This window comes from Mesitornis unicolor, unplaced genomic scaffold (genome assembly GCF_000695765.1).
Source record: "Mesitornis unicolor isolate BGI_N332 unplaced genomic scaffold, ASM69576v1 scaffold32961, whole genome shotgun sequence".
NCBI classification, from domain to species: Eukaryota; Metazoa; Chordata; class Aves; order Mesitornithiformes; family Mesitornithidae; genus Mesitornis; species Mesitornis unicolor.
The window spans coordinates 67,995-84,921 of record NW_010165028.1 but is presented as its reverse complement, the minus strand read 5'-3'; the positions used below and the strand labels follow the sequence as shown (position 1 = coordinate 84,921).

Here is a 16,927-nt window from a genome sequence, read left to right as displayed (position 1 = left end):
CTGAAGATCACTTCCCACGGCACAGGGGGCCAAACAGACGTGTGGGGCGTAAGAGCAGCCCCAGCTCACAGCCCTGTGGCTTGGTGCGCACCCACATTCAGCAGCAGCATGAGCTGGTGGCCCCACAACTGCATTAACCCAGAGGCATGAAAGTGTGTTCTCATCTGTTGTCCTCATTACCAGGGTAATTATCTCCATCAAAGGCACAAGGCTTGCAGCCAGGAGGGTCACATAACTACAACACTGTAAATATGTCTGAGATAATTTACCTATGAACCTCCTGTCAAAAGCAAGAGCAGGAAAAGAAATTCTAGTACAAAAAGTTCAGGAATTCATCTGAGCTCCTAAGCTGTATTATGCATGTCTGCTCAGTCTTCTGGAAAAACCCAGCCAAATTCGTCGCTGTGAGCACCTTGCAATAGTAAGCCAGGCTGAAATCTTGCACCATGGTGCCACTACAGGTCATACACAAGGAAAACCACATACCAAGCCAATACCACAATAAATCTCCACCAGGGTACTTGAGTAAAGGTGAAATGGGAGGTGAGATGCATGGGGGTCAGCTCGCACTATGCCACATAAGGAGTGCTCAGTGGCAGGATGCCAGGTGTGTCCCAAATTTACCCCTCAGGAAGTAGGATCATACTAGAGAAGCCAGCTTTCAGCGAGAGCTGTACATTCAGTGCTAGGTTCAGTTGAGAGCTCAGTATCAGCCACAGCATCAAGTTCAAATCACAGGTCTACGAGATCTTACAGTGCTTTGATTGCTTACAAAAGCCAAAGACTTGCCTTTTTCAGAGCAGTTGCCTGAAAAATTTAGAACTGTCTAGAGAGAAACTTCAGTCAAAGTCCTGCTTCCAGGCACCTTCATGCTAGCTGTAAATATGTTGCACCCCAAGCCCTTCTCACTAGATACACAGAGACACAAAAGATGCCCTTTCCCCCTTTATAAGCAGATTTTCACTGATAAACCTCAAAGTGTTTGCAAAATTTCCAGCAATGCTTTAAGTGTTGGTAATATATCAAAGCTGAACTGGAAAAGCAAAACTCTGCAACCAGTTGAAGAGTTTCTAGCTTTAATTATGGAAGAGGGAGCAGATTGAAGGGAGTGGGTGGAGGGAAGTCTGGGAACATACAGTACTGTGTGCTATGAAATGTTGCGGGGAAGTGGAATGCTGAAGGGCAGCCCCACGTATTTGAGAGATTTAACGGTAAATGTTATTGCTTTGCACATGTGAAAGACATAACATGTATTTTTTTCAGTCTAACCAGCTCACTTCAGATTGAGGCAAACAAGGAAGAATAAGTATTAAACCTCCATAGGAGACACACAGTGACTCACAGTTGTGCATCTGAGATGAAACACAAAAATGGCAATTGCCTCGAGTTGCCTTTGCCACACGAGGGACTCCTCAACATTTAAAGAAAGAGGGGTATGGCACACTACCTTCATTCATAGCACACAGCTGAATTTACAGACATCTTGACTTATTAAATGGTTAAAACCCACTATTTTCTTTAATTTCCTTTTAGCACCAACCTTTCTGCCTACATGTTTTGGAATCCAGACTCCCTGGCACCACAGCTTTAGCGACACAGCCATCCTTTCAATTGATATCAGCAGGAGGCCCCCACATACACCACAATATCTAAGATGCTGGATTGCAAAGTCATAGCCTGAATTTCCACAGGGAGATGGTCAGGAAATTAATTGGCGTTTCTTTTTGCCAGTGGAAAAGTCTACATTTCTCAGCAACAGAGTGACAACACAAAATCCAAGTGCTCTAATTCACAAACTTTGCTGTAATTTCTCATGTGAGTGCTTTCACACTCTTCCTCTCTGGGGACCACATAACAGTTCTTTGGATACACCAGTCCCTATGATGCATCAACTAGCGGTGCAGTAGCAGACACCCATGGCTGCAATACAGCATGAAATATGTCATCTGGCAAAAGAGCTCAACCTATAGGAAAACAAAACAAACAAACAAAACCCCAGCATGCAAAACAAAACACCACAAAACAGGCATGAGACATCATAAAACAACCCTGACGTCAGGTTCAGTGTAATAAGCCCATGCTTTCCAGAGAAGTTTGGTTTCATGAACATGCCCTTTCCATCCAGTTATCAATTTGAAAAAGAAATATTTTGAACTAAAAATTCAACTTCTAGCCCTAATACCATTATTTAATTTGTTGATTAAAGCACAGCCTAGTCTCTTTGAAAAGAAAAGAGCATCGTACATGTTTCAGAGCCAGTTTTGACCATAGCTCCCTCTGGAAATGACAGAGCTGACAATTTTAGTCGTTTGACAACCACCACTGTTTGCAGGCATCAATGCCCAAGTTGCTCTGAATCTGAGCAGCTGCTTCCTGAGTCTTATCATCACACCACACACAAAACAGAAATGAGAGGGGCTCTTGCAGAAGTCCAGAGGAAAGCGGAAACCAAGCCCTGAGAGATGGTAGAGACCAGAGGGGAAGCAGGCGTAACGGTCCGGGAGAAAAGAGAAGTTTGACACGCTTTCCAGCTGGAGCAGGAAACTGCTCTCCTGCCCGATTGCAACAGCTTCTGAAGCTGCAATAACAAAGCAACAACTGACAGGAACATGGACAGGGAGGGAAGACAACCCTCTGACTCTTGTAACACTTGACTAGGTGATTGATAAACAACTCTAGGCAACCACTTTATGTCCCAAGCAGATCATGCAACTGCAGAGGCTGCTTTAGTGGTGTGAAGGACAAAACCCAGCATGGGGACACTGAGCTGTAGGAAATACCAACTGTTATCTCCCTCCTTTAAAAGGTTATTTCAATTTATCAGAATTTAGGACTTGGGAGCTCCTTTTGGACCACATTGACAATCCCTGTGCTGCAGGGCCTGGTTTTGCCAGAGCCCCCAACTCCTCCCAGCACTTTCGTTCATTCCATGCTCCCGTCTAAACAATCAGGCTTTGGTCACCAAGGCTTGCTCTCTGCCAGCTGCTACAGCTGTGGGGCACTGCTGCACAAATAGGGTCAGACTATGGAGACGCTAGCTCAGCCTCACAGAGGACACTCACAACACAAGTTTTGCCACAGAATCAAAGGAAAATTCTCCCAACCCATTATTTTCAATTCAGTGAGAAGATTACCTCAAGCAGCAATAACTTAGAAACAGAATTCGATTCCCAAGTCTATATTTTGTCACCACCAGCTCTATGCAAACCAGGGAGCCTACGGCTGCTTCTGCGTGTGCTGCAGTTGCTTCTCTGGTTTCCACAGAGAAGGAAGGTGGATGCACAGGCTGGGTGGAAACACACCATGAGGGACACACCTATGCCAAAGGCAAGCCATGAGGCTCAAGATTATATGCTGCTGACCCGGCCACATCTTTCACCTCCATCCATGGCTCTAGAAAACACTTGTTATTGGTTGCAGCAGCTGTCAGCTGTTGCTGCCGGCTGTCACCAGAGGGTGACACATTGGCAAGCCTTCAGGCATAGCACGAGCTCTCATGGAGGCTAGCAAGGAAGCAGGCAGAAGTGGGGGTAAAGCAGTTATGTTTGTACAGGAGTTCTGGAGCTTGATGCAAGGAAAGGGTGCTGCAGGAACTGGTAAGAGCCACATTCGTGTCAGTCATCAGCTGTAGGGCTCCCTTTGACCCCAGCTCTGCTAAAGTCTCCCAGAATGGGAGAAAAGTAAAATATTTCCTAGGTTAGAATTATCACGTGATGGTGGACCCAGTATGAAATACTGCAGGATGTCAGTTGCACAATTTTCTCTTCATTTTTGGACTTCTCATCCCACTTCAGAATTCAGATTCCCAGACAGCCTTACCAAGCTGTCTTGTGATACAAATGAATTTAAAAATGTTGTCATAACCCATTGCTCGCCAGTGCTGAGGAACGGCAACATGCAGAGCCTGAGAAGAACAGCTGTGCTAAGACTTCACTGTTGAATAAGTATTGACTACCCACCACTGTGGGGAACTTGCTTTCCCTGAACTTGGCTCGTTTTCCCCACACAGTAGGTTTTAGGCCAGATACAGGCTACCATCTGAATGTGCTTCAGCCTGAAGTGGTAGGAAGGACAGAAGTAGCTATTAAACACGATGTATGGGACCTCTGAGAACATCTTGGAGAATTTCTAAGGACTATATAACACCTTTTTTAATACTACTTTTTATAAAACTTCTGTATTTTATTGTTTTCTTCTATATGGTCAGTACCTCATTAAAAATACACATTACCTATTGCTTTCTGTCTCCAAACAGATCCCCAGCAAGATTATGCTTTCAGCATTGACCGCTGTTCCGATGTTGCAACCCACACCTTTAACATCAGAGCTGCAATGCTCCTAAGTAAGCGAATTGCTATTTTCTCACACCATAAACAGGTAATTCATGTGTGAGTGCCAGCATTAAGAAGAAAGTAAGGGTGACAACCTCCTATAAAATATGAATGGGCTTCATTTCTGAGAAATTTCAAAACCTGTGTGGGGCTACAGAAATGTCAGTTCTGTTATTCTATTATTCCTCTCCTACCCTTCATCTGTACATATGGACAGCCAACGTGGGGGCTGCTCCAGAGCTTGTCTTCACAGCTAAGTCTTCTGGGGGTAGTCTCATTGAATGAGTGAGTTACAGCACTCACACTTTCATGTCAGCAATGGCAGTTCTTACCAAAATCCCCGAGGCTGACCCTTGCAGGTAGGAGGCTGAACTAAGAGACTGCACAGAGTAAGGTGAAGCAAAGAAGCATGCTGGGGTGTGCTGGGGATTTGGAGCACTGCAGGAGTGCTAGCCTGAGGCAACAGTCATGCCATCAGCTCACCACCTGTGCTAGCCGAAATTAAACCCTCCAGCACTTGACTGATCAGCAATAAAAGGTCCAAAGCAGAACGGTATTCAAGCTAATGGGCTGGGTACACAAGTTAATATTTGACATAGCTTGACTTGTAACCCCTGCAGAGGAAAGCCACTTTCTTGCAACCCTGTTGGCCCCAAGCTCACGTAGAACCTCTACTACCAGAGTATAAATATGAAAGCACTGCTGTACGTTCCTGGTGCTGAACATAAGTTTGTGCGCCAAGTGTCTTTTAGCACTGGGGAATGCTTCCTCACATGCAAAAGGCTTCCGTCCTGTGAGATGTGCTGCTCTTTTGCTAGGGGACCATCAGTTTTCAGGTGGTTGTGAGGTTAAACAAGCCTGCAAAATCACATTACAGGCATTTGCAAATACTTTTCCAACAACTAGAGTGCAGGACCCCTCTCTAAATCCAGTAGCCTCACTGGCTGTATCTGTTAGCAAGCCAGGCACAAGCAGGCATCCTCCCAGCACTGCCAAGCTGCTCTGGTGGTACCTAGCTCAGAGCAGCCATGGTTTTCCCAGGCAGCAGGTACAGGCCACAGGCGGCTCCTGGGAGCCCACTGGATATCGTCCCTCTGCCAGAGGCAGTAGGGAAGAAAGTGCTTATGTGTATGGATGTAAGCCTTACTGTGCCAGTTGGCCTCAGGGTCAGAGAGTGTTCATGGCCATAGTTTATTTAACAATAAAGATGTATGGTGTTATGTCCCCTGTTATATACCTTAAGGGACTTAGAGACCTGTTCCTGAAGGATGGATTTCTGTGTATCAGGAGTTCTCAGTGAAAATATTCAATAGCTTAAACATCAGAGGAAAAAAAAATGAATCTTTTTAATAATCAAGTAATAAACCTGTTTACCCTTGCACTTTCTCTGAGCTCTCCTTCTGCTTTGTGTGTAGGACACAGCATCAAGGAACTGTACGTCAAGGTTGACCTGATCATAAATGGGAAGACTGTCTTAACCTACTCAGAGACGCTTTGTGAACCGGGCCATTCTAAGCTCATTTTCTGTGGAAAGAAGAAAGGAGGTAATTTAGGTAGCACTCTAAGTGTTTGATGGCTACTGAATACTCCAGGAAGGATGCACCCGCTGTGCTGCTGAACACACCAATACATTGTAATGTTCTGTTTACTTCAACAGCATGTCAATGGATGACGGAAACACAGTAGGACAGAGATGTTTTCATTTCAGAGCCTGCCTTTTTCCCTAACCTGTTTGCTTGCTTTCCATTTAATCACAGATTATCGCACACACATGTGATTTCAAGTCCATAAAAAATAACTTCCAACAACTGGCCTTTATTTTTGTCAAAAAAAGTGACTGAGCAAACAAACAAGGCATTCTGAACACATTCTTGACTATTAAGCAAGTTACACTTCCTGTCTTTAAAGGCAGTTCTTGACTCACTCTAAGAGGAAATATGCTTGCATAAGGATATTTGGACCAAGATACTATTGGAAACTATTTATAGTTTGCATCTTGTTTCTGATCCACACGTGCCCATGCAGCAGTCAGATTACTTCAGTTCATGTCAGTCAAACTGCCAACTGGTGCAGATTTGCACTAGGTGGTTTATAGTGGCATTAGGTGCCCCCAGAAAATCGGCATCTTTGGTCCCAGGTAAGCCTGGGCTCCGCAAGGTCCTATCTGCCACAGCCCAGGCCAGGTAGTGCAATGCTAGCCATGGTGTGTCCAGAAGAGCTATGGCCACGCCTTTGGACTGTAATATCTACACATCTTAAATGGTTACTTTGAGATCCCTCTTACATCAGGATCTTCTCTTTAGGCCAATTTTAAAATAACCAGGTAGAGCTGCAGGGAGGTTTCTGAGCTGTTAGAGCACCAGCTAGTTTCAGAAGCTCTGCTTTCCTTCCATTCACTTGAATCTCCATCCTGATAATGCTGCAATAATTCATGTGCAAGGACTATGAGTTTAAAGACCATGCACAGCACTACTGCTAAGACAGCCCCTATAAATTACTAAGACATTTCACACTGCATAGAAATATCAAAAGAATAATAGAAAAATGCTGCATGAGCAAACAATTATGTAAATTCTGTGAGCCAGATAACAAACCTCTAAATTCAGAGGTTTTTTTCAATTGTGTATTGAATTATAAGAGGAAAAAAAACCAAACAAACCCACCCACGGACCTAATGAAATACTATCTTACTCTGATGAAGTACTAAATAGCATCCTTTAGAGAATACATTAAGGAGAAATAGAGTCAGTCCTGAGCTGAGCACAAACAGCTCAATAATTAAGCCACAAAGCCAAAATCTCCTGGGGTTTCCAAGTCCCTTAATCTTAAGATGACAGGTGATTGTTTCTACTAATTGAAGTACATTATGATATAAAGCCATAGTTGGTTGTCTAAATAATACTATATATCTTCATTTAGAAGTATCCCTAAGTTAGTGCAAGGATCTCTGCCACACACTTTAAAATACAGACCCTCTTGTTCAGTAGCTGGTTTTATTTGGTAATTAAGTCACAGCAGGAAAGAAGTGAACTTTCTCAGACTAAGGTTCAAACTGAAAATGTGGTATTTCTTAATTAGTTGATGTTTGATTCTAACCCACGTTTTAGGACACAGAAGTGCGCTGAAAACCAATTTGAGGCAATTCAGCACAGCCATAATTTACCATATTAGTACAGCCGTAAATCTGACCTAATACCTGTGCAGAAAGGACAACATTGTGAATGGCCGAGTATGCAGCCTAGCAAAGGTACAGGGGGGCAGGTAGCCCTTTCAACTGAAGCTTTGCATGCAGAGCCCCTCTTACCCTGCGGTGCAGGCAGCATTTCCAACATCTGGCCAGATCTGACCTGAGTTTAAATACAGTTCCACACCAAATTTGCTCACCATCCACAAGGAGGACAAAAATTTCCTGTTCCTCCCTCTCCCAAAATGAGACGGAATTTAGTTCTGCGACAGGCTTTGTTGGTTCACTCACTTGTGTGGACAAGACTTATGCATAACTTATAAGAGCAGGATGTGGCAAAGTCTTGGGTGTTTGGTGGTGGCTTTTCCCCCCTTTGCTCTCCTATAATGCTACAGTTTTGCCATGGCTGGAAATATTTTAGAAGACTTAATATAGCTGGAAGTTTCACGTTCATTATAATCGTATAGTATTTACTGTTTATGTTAAGCAAAGGTCACATTTGGCACTGCTCACTGGGACTCCTAAATAGGATTCCAAGACCTTTTTCTTTGAGCTATGTGCCTGATGTGAAGTTGTTAGCTCAAAGGTTGCAAGGAAATGGGCCATTGTCCATTTAATAATAACAGCAACAACAACTGCTAAATTATTTGTGGCATAACATGAACGGAGCTCTTCCTCTTTTTTAGTAGAAAGTGCTGTTTATTCCTCATTTCCTCCAAAGAAAGTAGTTACATAAGATTTAAAAGATTTCCCAACGCAAACACTAAAATCAGAGGAAAAGACCTAGCAAGGTAATATTTAGCAATGTGCTAACCACAACTTGCAGTCTTAAACAAAACTTCCTGACAAAAGATAGCTGCATTCTCCACAAGTGTGCAAGTTTTATCTCAGCCCCAGCCAATAAAGTCACCATCAGAGAACTTGCACTATTCCGTGTGCACACTCCCAAACCATAGAGAAACCCTGCCTTGCTTCAGACCTCCACTCTTTACATGATTGCCTCTCTTGGTAGGTGTTACAGCGAGTAAGTTTCTGAAAGAGTATTCTTGAATAAAAGTAGAGAATGTGACGTGAATTACAGAACTAAGTATCCCATTGAGAGTTTAGATACATGTCTCTGAGAAACCAGCCACACCACAAAGCTACGTCTTTGGGTTGATATACAATGCCATCTTGCTTAGCCCTTTCATCTCACTTTTTCCTCCCCAGTCAAGAGAATGGATGCTTCTCACCCAGCTACGTATTTATATACATTTTTCTCACTCAACTATACATCTATAGCTGGCAGCTATTCAGATCGTTCCTGCATCCCTAAAACTCACAGAAGTTTTGAGTCAGTTGCACGGGTGCAAGATTGTGTCCTAAAAGAACTCCAACATGGAGCTTTTGAGCTCTAAAAAGATTTAAAACATCGAAAAATGAAGAGGTGGGTGCAGATGTACAGGGCCTTTATATAGTACAAGAGTGTGAGAACGTTTAAAGATTTTTCAGTGCAAGGAAGATTTGAGAAAGAGGAGTGAGAATTTCATTATAGGTGTTTTGTCAGGATTGAGAGGCATCTTCACAATAAATGGTAACTAGTAACTTGAAGTAGTCTTCAAGAAGTTCTTACTCATTTGAAAGCTCTGCTTCAGACTGGAAGCTACTAGAGGTCTGCTTACTGGCAGAGAAAATGCAATTTTATTAAATTAATTAATATTAATTAATTAAATTAAATACAATAATATCACCTCGAATCAGTGGCACATTAGGAGAGTTTTCCAGGATGCTCTACAGAAAACACCTTCAGTTAAATCCTTAGGAAAAAGGACTGAAAATAGAAGGTGGACACTGACAACAGCATGCTTGGCAGATACCATAACTTACCAGAAGACCAATAAGGACATAGGGGAATTTTTAATTGGAAAAATGCATTTGTGGTTTATGGTGTTGCCAATGTTCATACATTTTTGCAACTACATCTAGGCTTGCTCTAAGAAGGCCACAGAATTCTTTCAATGAGTGTTTCTTTCTCAGTGTTTGTGACAGTCACATGCTGCAGCACATGTGTTCATCCTCTTTCAATGGAGGAATGCAAAAATGTACGAATATATGAAGAAAAGTATATGAGTATATAAAGGATGCTGTGATAAACTACAGTCCTTAAAGCCTTGGAGGATGTTTGCACTTCTGGAATTACAGCAGAAATTCTCATGTGAGAACAACATTGAATGGGATTTGAAAAGCCTGATTCAGCCAGCTTAGGGACTGAGGAAGTTGCCATGGTCCAAAATGAATATAAGTGCTAAAAATAAGCAGATCTATGGATCCATATTATTTCCTGGCAGGTCTCAACTAGCTGAAAATGAATGCTTCCCTTGCTTTCCTATCAGGACATACTTTCAAAGCAGCATAGTCCTTCCTCTCCTACCTCCTATCATTGAAGCAAGGAAGGTCACAACAATTTTCTAGAGGCCTGGTTGAAGAACCACAGAATGGCTGAGGTTGGAAGGGACCTCTAAAGGTCATTTAGCCCAGTTCCCACCTACTCAAGCAGGGCCACCTACAACTGGTTTCCCAGGACCATGTCTAGGCAGTGTTTTTGAATATATCCAACGATGGAGACTCCACAACATCTCTGGGCAACCTCTGTCAGTGCTCAGTCGCCCTCATAGTAAAAAAAAATTCTTCCTGATGTTCAGGAGAAGCCTGCTGTGCTTCAGTTTGTGTCCACTGCCTCTTGCCCTGTCACTGGGCACCACTGGAGAGAGCCTGGCTCCATCCTCTTTATACCGTCCCCTTTGGTTACATACTGATGTGCCCTCCCTAATCTTCCTGTTCTCTAGGCTGAACAGTCCCAGCTCCCTCAGTCTCTCCTCCAGTCCCTTTTAATCGTATCAGTGGCCCTTCACGGGGCTCCCTCCAGTGGCTCCATATGATTAACAACTGCGAACCACTGCAAGACCTCTGGTTAGAAAAAGATAAATAAGGGCAATGCTGAAGCATAAAGCAGTAAATGTGGACCTCAAACTGGATACACAGCACCCAGCTCCACAGTCTGAGGCTCCCTAAAAGCTAGTACAGCCTATGAGAGTGACTTCTTGATTTACTGACCAAAGGCATCACTACCACAAATAAGCGCAATCATGGAAAACTTCTCAGAGAGGACTGAGGCAGAGAGCCCTAAGACTGCATTAATCTAGCTCTGAAGTAACCACTACTTTGTCACAGCAAAGTGGGGAAAAAATAACTTCTACCTACACTGAAGGAGAGATTAGCATTGCCATCATTTCAGAAGCAAATTTATGGTCTGATGACTCCTACTTCATTTTAAAATATGGGCTTTGCAGAGCTTGAATGTTGCATCTGCATGTTTAGATTCTGGGTGGCTTTCTGACAGCCTAGGTGAGACCCTAATAAGCCACATGATCCAAGACGAGTTTCCACGTCCCTCTGGAGAAGAACTTTGGGGAAGGGTGATTGTTCACAGCCCAGTTTCCTCTTCACTCTCCTCTGCGGCCATCCAAGATTTGCTAGGCTCAGAGTTGACTGAAGAAGACACAGTCAAACAAGGCTCTCTACTGAACAAAAGGACACACGAACCATGAGCCACACCATTGCATGGTCCACACCACCCTGAGGGGGCAGCTCAAAATATGGCTTAACACACATAGCTCAAGTCCCAAGGGAGTCACTCAACACCCAAGTCATGCAGTCTACAGAGCATTTAACTCCCATTTAGACTTCTAAGTTGTGAACTGAGAAGTGGGATGTACTGTATTTTTAAAATTCTTGAGTCACTGCTCTCCGCAGCGGAGATGTGTCAGACTCCAGGGCTCTTGCTTCGTGCACAGAAGCAAGCAATGATGGTGACTGCTCTTTGAAAAGGAAAAGACTTCTTGGTGTCCAAGTGAGCTAGCCAGGGTTGCAGAGCGGAATAAGTTTCAGAGTAACAAGCCAAAACATACTTATTCTATTCTCTGTTTTGGTATTAGGTTTTTCAGGGCAACACTGAAGTTCTGCATTTTCTCTGCCACCCAGGATCACCAGGGCACTACATTTAAACTCCTCATTAATGCAAGGGTGTAGGACATTGGTGATGTCTCACATTTCTCCTACTCTTTTCCTAGTTTATCTTATAGTCATGATTCTTTCATGTAAGTTTGTTACAAGGCATCGACTAACATTTCATAGCATGTGTGGGCAAGAGCTTCTGTGGACTCTTTTCTAAGTCAGATACCTCTACTGCATGGTGGGATGGACCATACGACAAAAAGATATTACAAACCTTTTGTTCAACCCTTCAAAAGAAACAGTTTAAACCAGCACAGTGAGACTGGACTAAAACAACTCTAGAAGTGACGGGCATCAAGATGCCAGCACATACTCATATAAATATGATGAAACACTTACTCCTCTGTCACTGTCAAAGTAAAGAATATTTCATGACACCTACCAAAGAGAATCCTTAAACAGTTCTTAGACTTTTCCACGACTTGGGGAGGGCAAGTTGTGCAAGAAATTCTGAAATACTGAAACATCTTCAAATTATATTTTCAGTCAAGCCTGCACAGTTTGGCCCAGTAAGCTATGAAAAAGTAGGAGGATCTGTGGAACAGCTTGCTAATTCTGTCCATTAATGCCAAAGTTGCCCTTTCTTCAACAGCAATGTGCAAGCGTGCCTCGCAATTAGGGAGATGAGGTTTGGGAGGTGGAACTCCTGGGCTCTACTCCAGTCACCAACACAACTTGTGATGGCTTTAGCACATCATGCAACTTCTTGGTAAACACTCCCTGAGACAGACATGTTCTTATTACTTTAAGGTCACGTTCAGCAAGCAGTCAGATGTCCACACCTACAGAAACATCTCAGATTGGTTTGTCTCTAAGTTACCAAAACAGTATAGCTCAGCTACTGCAGCTACAGGTGTTTAACACATCATGCTAAAGGACTTGTATGTGGCAGTCCCCCGCCCCTTTCATTTCCCCATTTGCAGGATGCCATGCTGACACAGGAACACCCAGCCGGCTGTGCAAAGCCATGCCCCACTCCTCCACTCAGACAGGGACTGCAGGTACTCCTTGAGCCTGGGCTCTGCCCTGCCTTCCCCATAAGGCAGTACTCATCCTGGGATGTCTCTCAGGAGGGCTGCTGCAAGACTCTGTGTAGAGCACTTTGCAGTTCCATAACACTTGTCACTGGAGCACTTTGAAGTGCTATTACAAAAAAAGCATCTACAATCAGCTGCTTGTTTCCTTTATGTGCTGCATGTCTAACCAGCCATCACCATTTTTGGTTTTCAGAGCACCTCTACTATGAGGGACCAGTCACACTGGGAATCAAAGAAATCCCACAGGTAAGTTGGTCACAGCTGTGCTCCCAAGCAGAAGAGCTTTCTGGATGAGGTATGCTCAAAGGACTACCAGCAATCACATCAGTATATTCCAAGCTCCCCCAGCTGGCACACTGGATCTGGTTGTGTTTACATGACTAATCCTTTTCAGTATGAAATTAAGTGGCTTTGCTTAAAGCATTAGAGCACCACTATTACCCAGAGACAGATAGCTTTTCTAAGGATAGCAGATCTCCTCTACCAGCACTAAGTCATGCAATCATACAGTTCTTTAGTAGGCTTCCCCTCTATTACTCTTAAAATGGAAACAAAAAAAGCAGCTCCAAGAGATCAAGGCTGCAATTCAGCTTGCTCCTTAGTGGGCTGAAAATCTGAAGAAACTTATTCACCCTCACTGGCTATAAAGGCAATTTAGATAACTATGTTATGTGTTCTGCTGCATATATTATGGTGTTTGATACTGAAAGTACAAGTTATTGGGCCAAGAACACTTTTCTGGACTTACAGAGCCTTAAAATAAAAAAAATAATTTCTTAAAATGGTAAGAAGACAGGCAGTATGCTAGGCACTGCTCTGAATTTCCTGGTCATCCACTACAGATGCTCTTCACAAGCAGCCTTCTCCACACTCTGCTAAGTCTTCTTAAGGAGGTCTCAAATGCTCAATCTCAAATGCTGAGCACACCACAGTGCTACCACACACTTAACTGGTCACAACATGAAGCTATATGTGACCAGTACATAACAAAGAACTTTTAGCCACATACATGAAAAGACTGGATTTAAGGGGAGAAGGCAAGATCTGGATCATCAAAGCATCTGTTTGAGAATGTGGTGAAGAAGGGATCATGGTCACCACTGCAAAAGCACATGGTTAAGGTGGTCAGTCAAACACTCCTTAGATTTACTCATCTAGAGAAGCACACCATGAGCTCTCAGTTCTTCAACAGTGGAGATAACACAGATGTCACAGCCTCAAAAATGAGGTCTGGGGTCTGCTCAGCACTGCCTTGGTCCAGGTGCAGGAAAAGGAGAAGATAGGATCAGAACAGGGATACAGAACAAGGACGAGTCCAGGAGAGCCAGGCTTGCCAAGACCTGCAGAGGTGATAACAAGGATAGCTGGCTTTTGGGGGGATCGAGCCTCCGTAACAGCCACCATCTCGTATGTCTCAGTCTTCCTTTGGTGATAGCAGCAACCAAAACTTTCATTTTCCAAGGCTTTCACACAGGGAGCCGGGCCCACTTATGCCGTTAATCCCACCTTACCAGCCTGCTTCCCTGAAGGCTATGGCTAAAGATGCTGTGTTGAGCAATGCCTTTTGTTTTGTGCCACTGGAGTGTCCAAGCTCATCTCAGTCAGCATCCTGCTCCAGGAGCAGCTTTATGAACCTACTGAGGACACTTCTGTGGTAAAGGCTCCAGACAAACTGAAGAATAGGTATTAAGACCAAGAAGAAGCCCTAGTAACATCCACACAGACCAGTAAAAATCTGGTTCTGGCCTAATTAGATTAATTCGGAGCAAAAAAATAAGACTGTTCTCAATCCTCTTTTAAAAAGAGCTTTTACCCATGAGCAAAAAATTATTCTGGACAAGGAAAAAAAAATCTAATCATTAATGAGCAACAGAAATGAATTATTATAAACTGCCTTCCATGAATGAAGCTATTAGCTTTTGGAGAAATAACGTGCTTGTGAGACAGGGAATAGGAAGCCTTTTTTGTTAATTAGTCAATCGGGCAAAAACCATCCTTCCACGCTGGCAAGAAGGAGTTATTCCATGCAGCAATCCTCTTATGCTCATTACAAAGAACAGCCTCATCTGGGCAGCCCGAAGGACATTTGTGCAGCCTGCACAGCGATTACAACAAGGCTGTGTTCTCATGAGCACGTTGCCATTGGGCCACTCTCTCTAAATTTGGATGTTACACTTAGCTTGAACCTCTCTCTGAGAACACAGACCACTTATTGCTGTAGAAATCCCGTAATTGCCAAGAAGCCTGACTCATTCTAGCTGTGCCTCCTTCTACTCCACAACCAGGAAAGTCCTGAGCAGGGCAAGAGCTTTCTGTGGTACAAAGTCAGGAGCCTGCTGCCACCAAGATCTCCTACCCCAGGTTTTGCTCTCCTCCGCACTCCAGAAAAAAAAACCAGAAAGAAATACTGCACTGTCAGGAATCTAGAGTGAATGAAGTCTAGTTCATCTCTTCCTCCAAATCTATTCACTGAGCCTGGTCACCTCCCCTGCCCAGTGCTTCTCCTTCTCCAAGTGTCTGGAGAGAGCAGTTTTGACCAATAAAGAAAGCCACGGCCTTAAGGTTGTGATTTGTTGCACTGCAATGACACAAAATCTCCCCAAACCCTGAATTATTAGTTGCTTTTACTACACAATTTGAAATTAAACAACCTCTTGTTTTATTATATATGAATTCATCATAGATTGAGTCATCTATACACACACATCCCCCAAGGTACTCTCTTTTATAAAAATTCGTATCAATAACATTGTACACGTTGAACAACAAGATCCAAGGAAGAGAAGTGCCAGAAAACTGAGCACCTCTTCCCCTTCCAGTTACTAAACAGCACAGGGCCTACTGTGTATTTACTGCTATGTATTTTCTTATGAGAAACACGAGAAGTTACACAGATTTGAAAGGAATTTTTTATGCATCAAAACATTTGGTTCCCCTTGTTTTAATTTTGAACTTGTGCTGTCAGCATTGATATCCCTGATGAGAGTATTTTGGCAGAAAATACGGACAAGTCCTTCACCAGTTCTGAACCATTTGGACAGGAAAGGTTTTGGAGGAACTTGATGGGAAAGGTGTTATTCTAGAAAGAGGACTCCTTCACAAAAACAGAAGCAGTTCTACACATACTACTGATGGGCTAATCTCTTGCTTTGTGTTTGTCTCATACAGGGAGATTACACCATTTCAGCAAAGCTGACTAACGAAGACCACGTCTCTGTTGCTTGTGCTGATTTCACTGTGAAAAATTATTTAGAGTATTACTAGCAACAAACCAATTTCATGAAAGTTACAGATTACCAAAGCTGTTCAAGCCAAATAAGCTGCTCGTATGCTACAATCATTCTGAAGGAAATAATTCCCACATGGTGATTCCTCTTTATAACTCACTATTTTCAAGAAGTCACTAGACCCTCTAGTGGTAATTTTATCTCTAAATGCACACCGTAGCCCACTTTTTGCTTCTAATATATACAGCTGCAAGTAGAAAGTATTTGATAACAACATTCTCATCTTAGGATGAAAATAGCATGAGGCAGAACAGGCGAGAGCCTAATTTCTTTTTTTTTTTTTCAGGAAGTTACAGAGGTATCCATTTCTAACACAGGCTAAAGACGACTTTCATATGTTTCACATATTATGCAGTTACAGCACTCAACATTTTCAGTGTTCCCTAGGGCCTGCCTGGAGCCTCCACTAGTATAGATTTTGTTATAACCACAGAACAAAGACCAAATAGGATGAACATTCCTTTTTTTCCAGTGATCCATGTCCTGTCACTGGATTCATATCACTTGAGTCTTCCGAAGTTTACCAGGAACTTTTTGTTCTTTCATATTTTTAAGTGATACGTGAATCACTCTGTACCTAAACTTTGTGCTCTTCTTGCTTCTCAATAAATTCATAATGAAAGGATATTTTTTTTCACTTTTCCTCATGATCTATCCAAAGCTTAAAGTGGGGAAAAAGAGGGAGGGGAAAAAAAGACTGAGGGACACAAGTCAAATGAGCACCTTTTTTCCCACATGAAATATCAATCATGTTGACACATATTTTATGTTAGCAGAGAACAAACTGTTCCTTGCTTTGAGCATGAAGCCCCAGGAGAAGTAAACACAAATTACATCCCAGGTGCAGCACCCTCTCATATGCAGCTGGCATAGCTGATGGGTAAGTAGATAACCAAGCACAGGACAGCACATGGGATTAGGATCTTAAATTGGAGGGTGCAGAGATCTGTTTGGGAGACTCAGAGTGTAGGGGAAGGATCAAGAGTAGAGCTGAGTTCTGATTTGGAAAGGTATGGGCAAGAATCAGAGCCACAG

The 16,927-nt window shown here is 43.1% G+C and overlaps 1 protein-coding gene across 1 annotated transcript in view; it reads left to right on the top strand.

The window, feature by feature from the left end:
* LY86 (lymphocyte antigen 86) overlaps positions 1 to 16,020 on the top strand; it is a 25,929-nt gene extending 9,909 nt beyond the window's left edge. Inside the window, exons 2-5 of the mRNA XM_010194505.1 lie at positions 4,256 to 4,342; positions 5,747 to 5,875; positions 12,799 to 12,851; positions 15,774 to 16,020. Coding sequence (XP_010192807.1) covers positions 4,256 to 4,342; positions 5,747 to 5,875; positions 12,799 to 12,851; positions 15,774 to 15,869 — 365 coding nt within the window. The 3' untranslated portion in view covers positions 15,870 to 16,020. The remainder of the gene's footprint in view (positions 1 to 4,255; positions 4,343 to 5,746; positions 5,876 to 12,798; positions 12,852 to 15,773) is intronic.
* Positions 16,021 to 16,927: the final 907 nt, after the last annotated feature.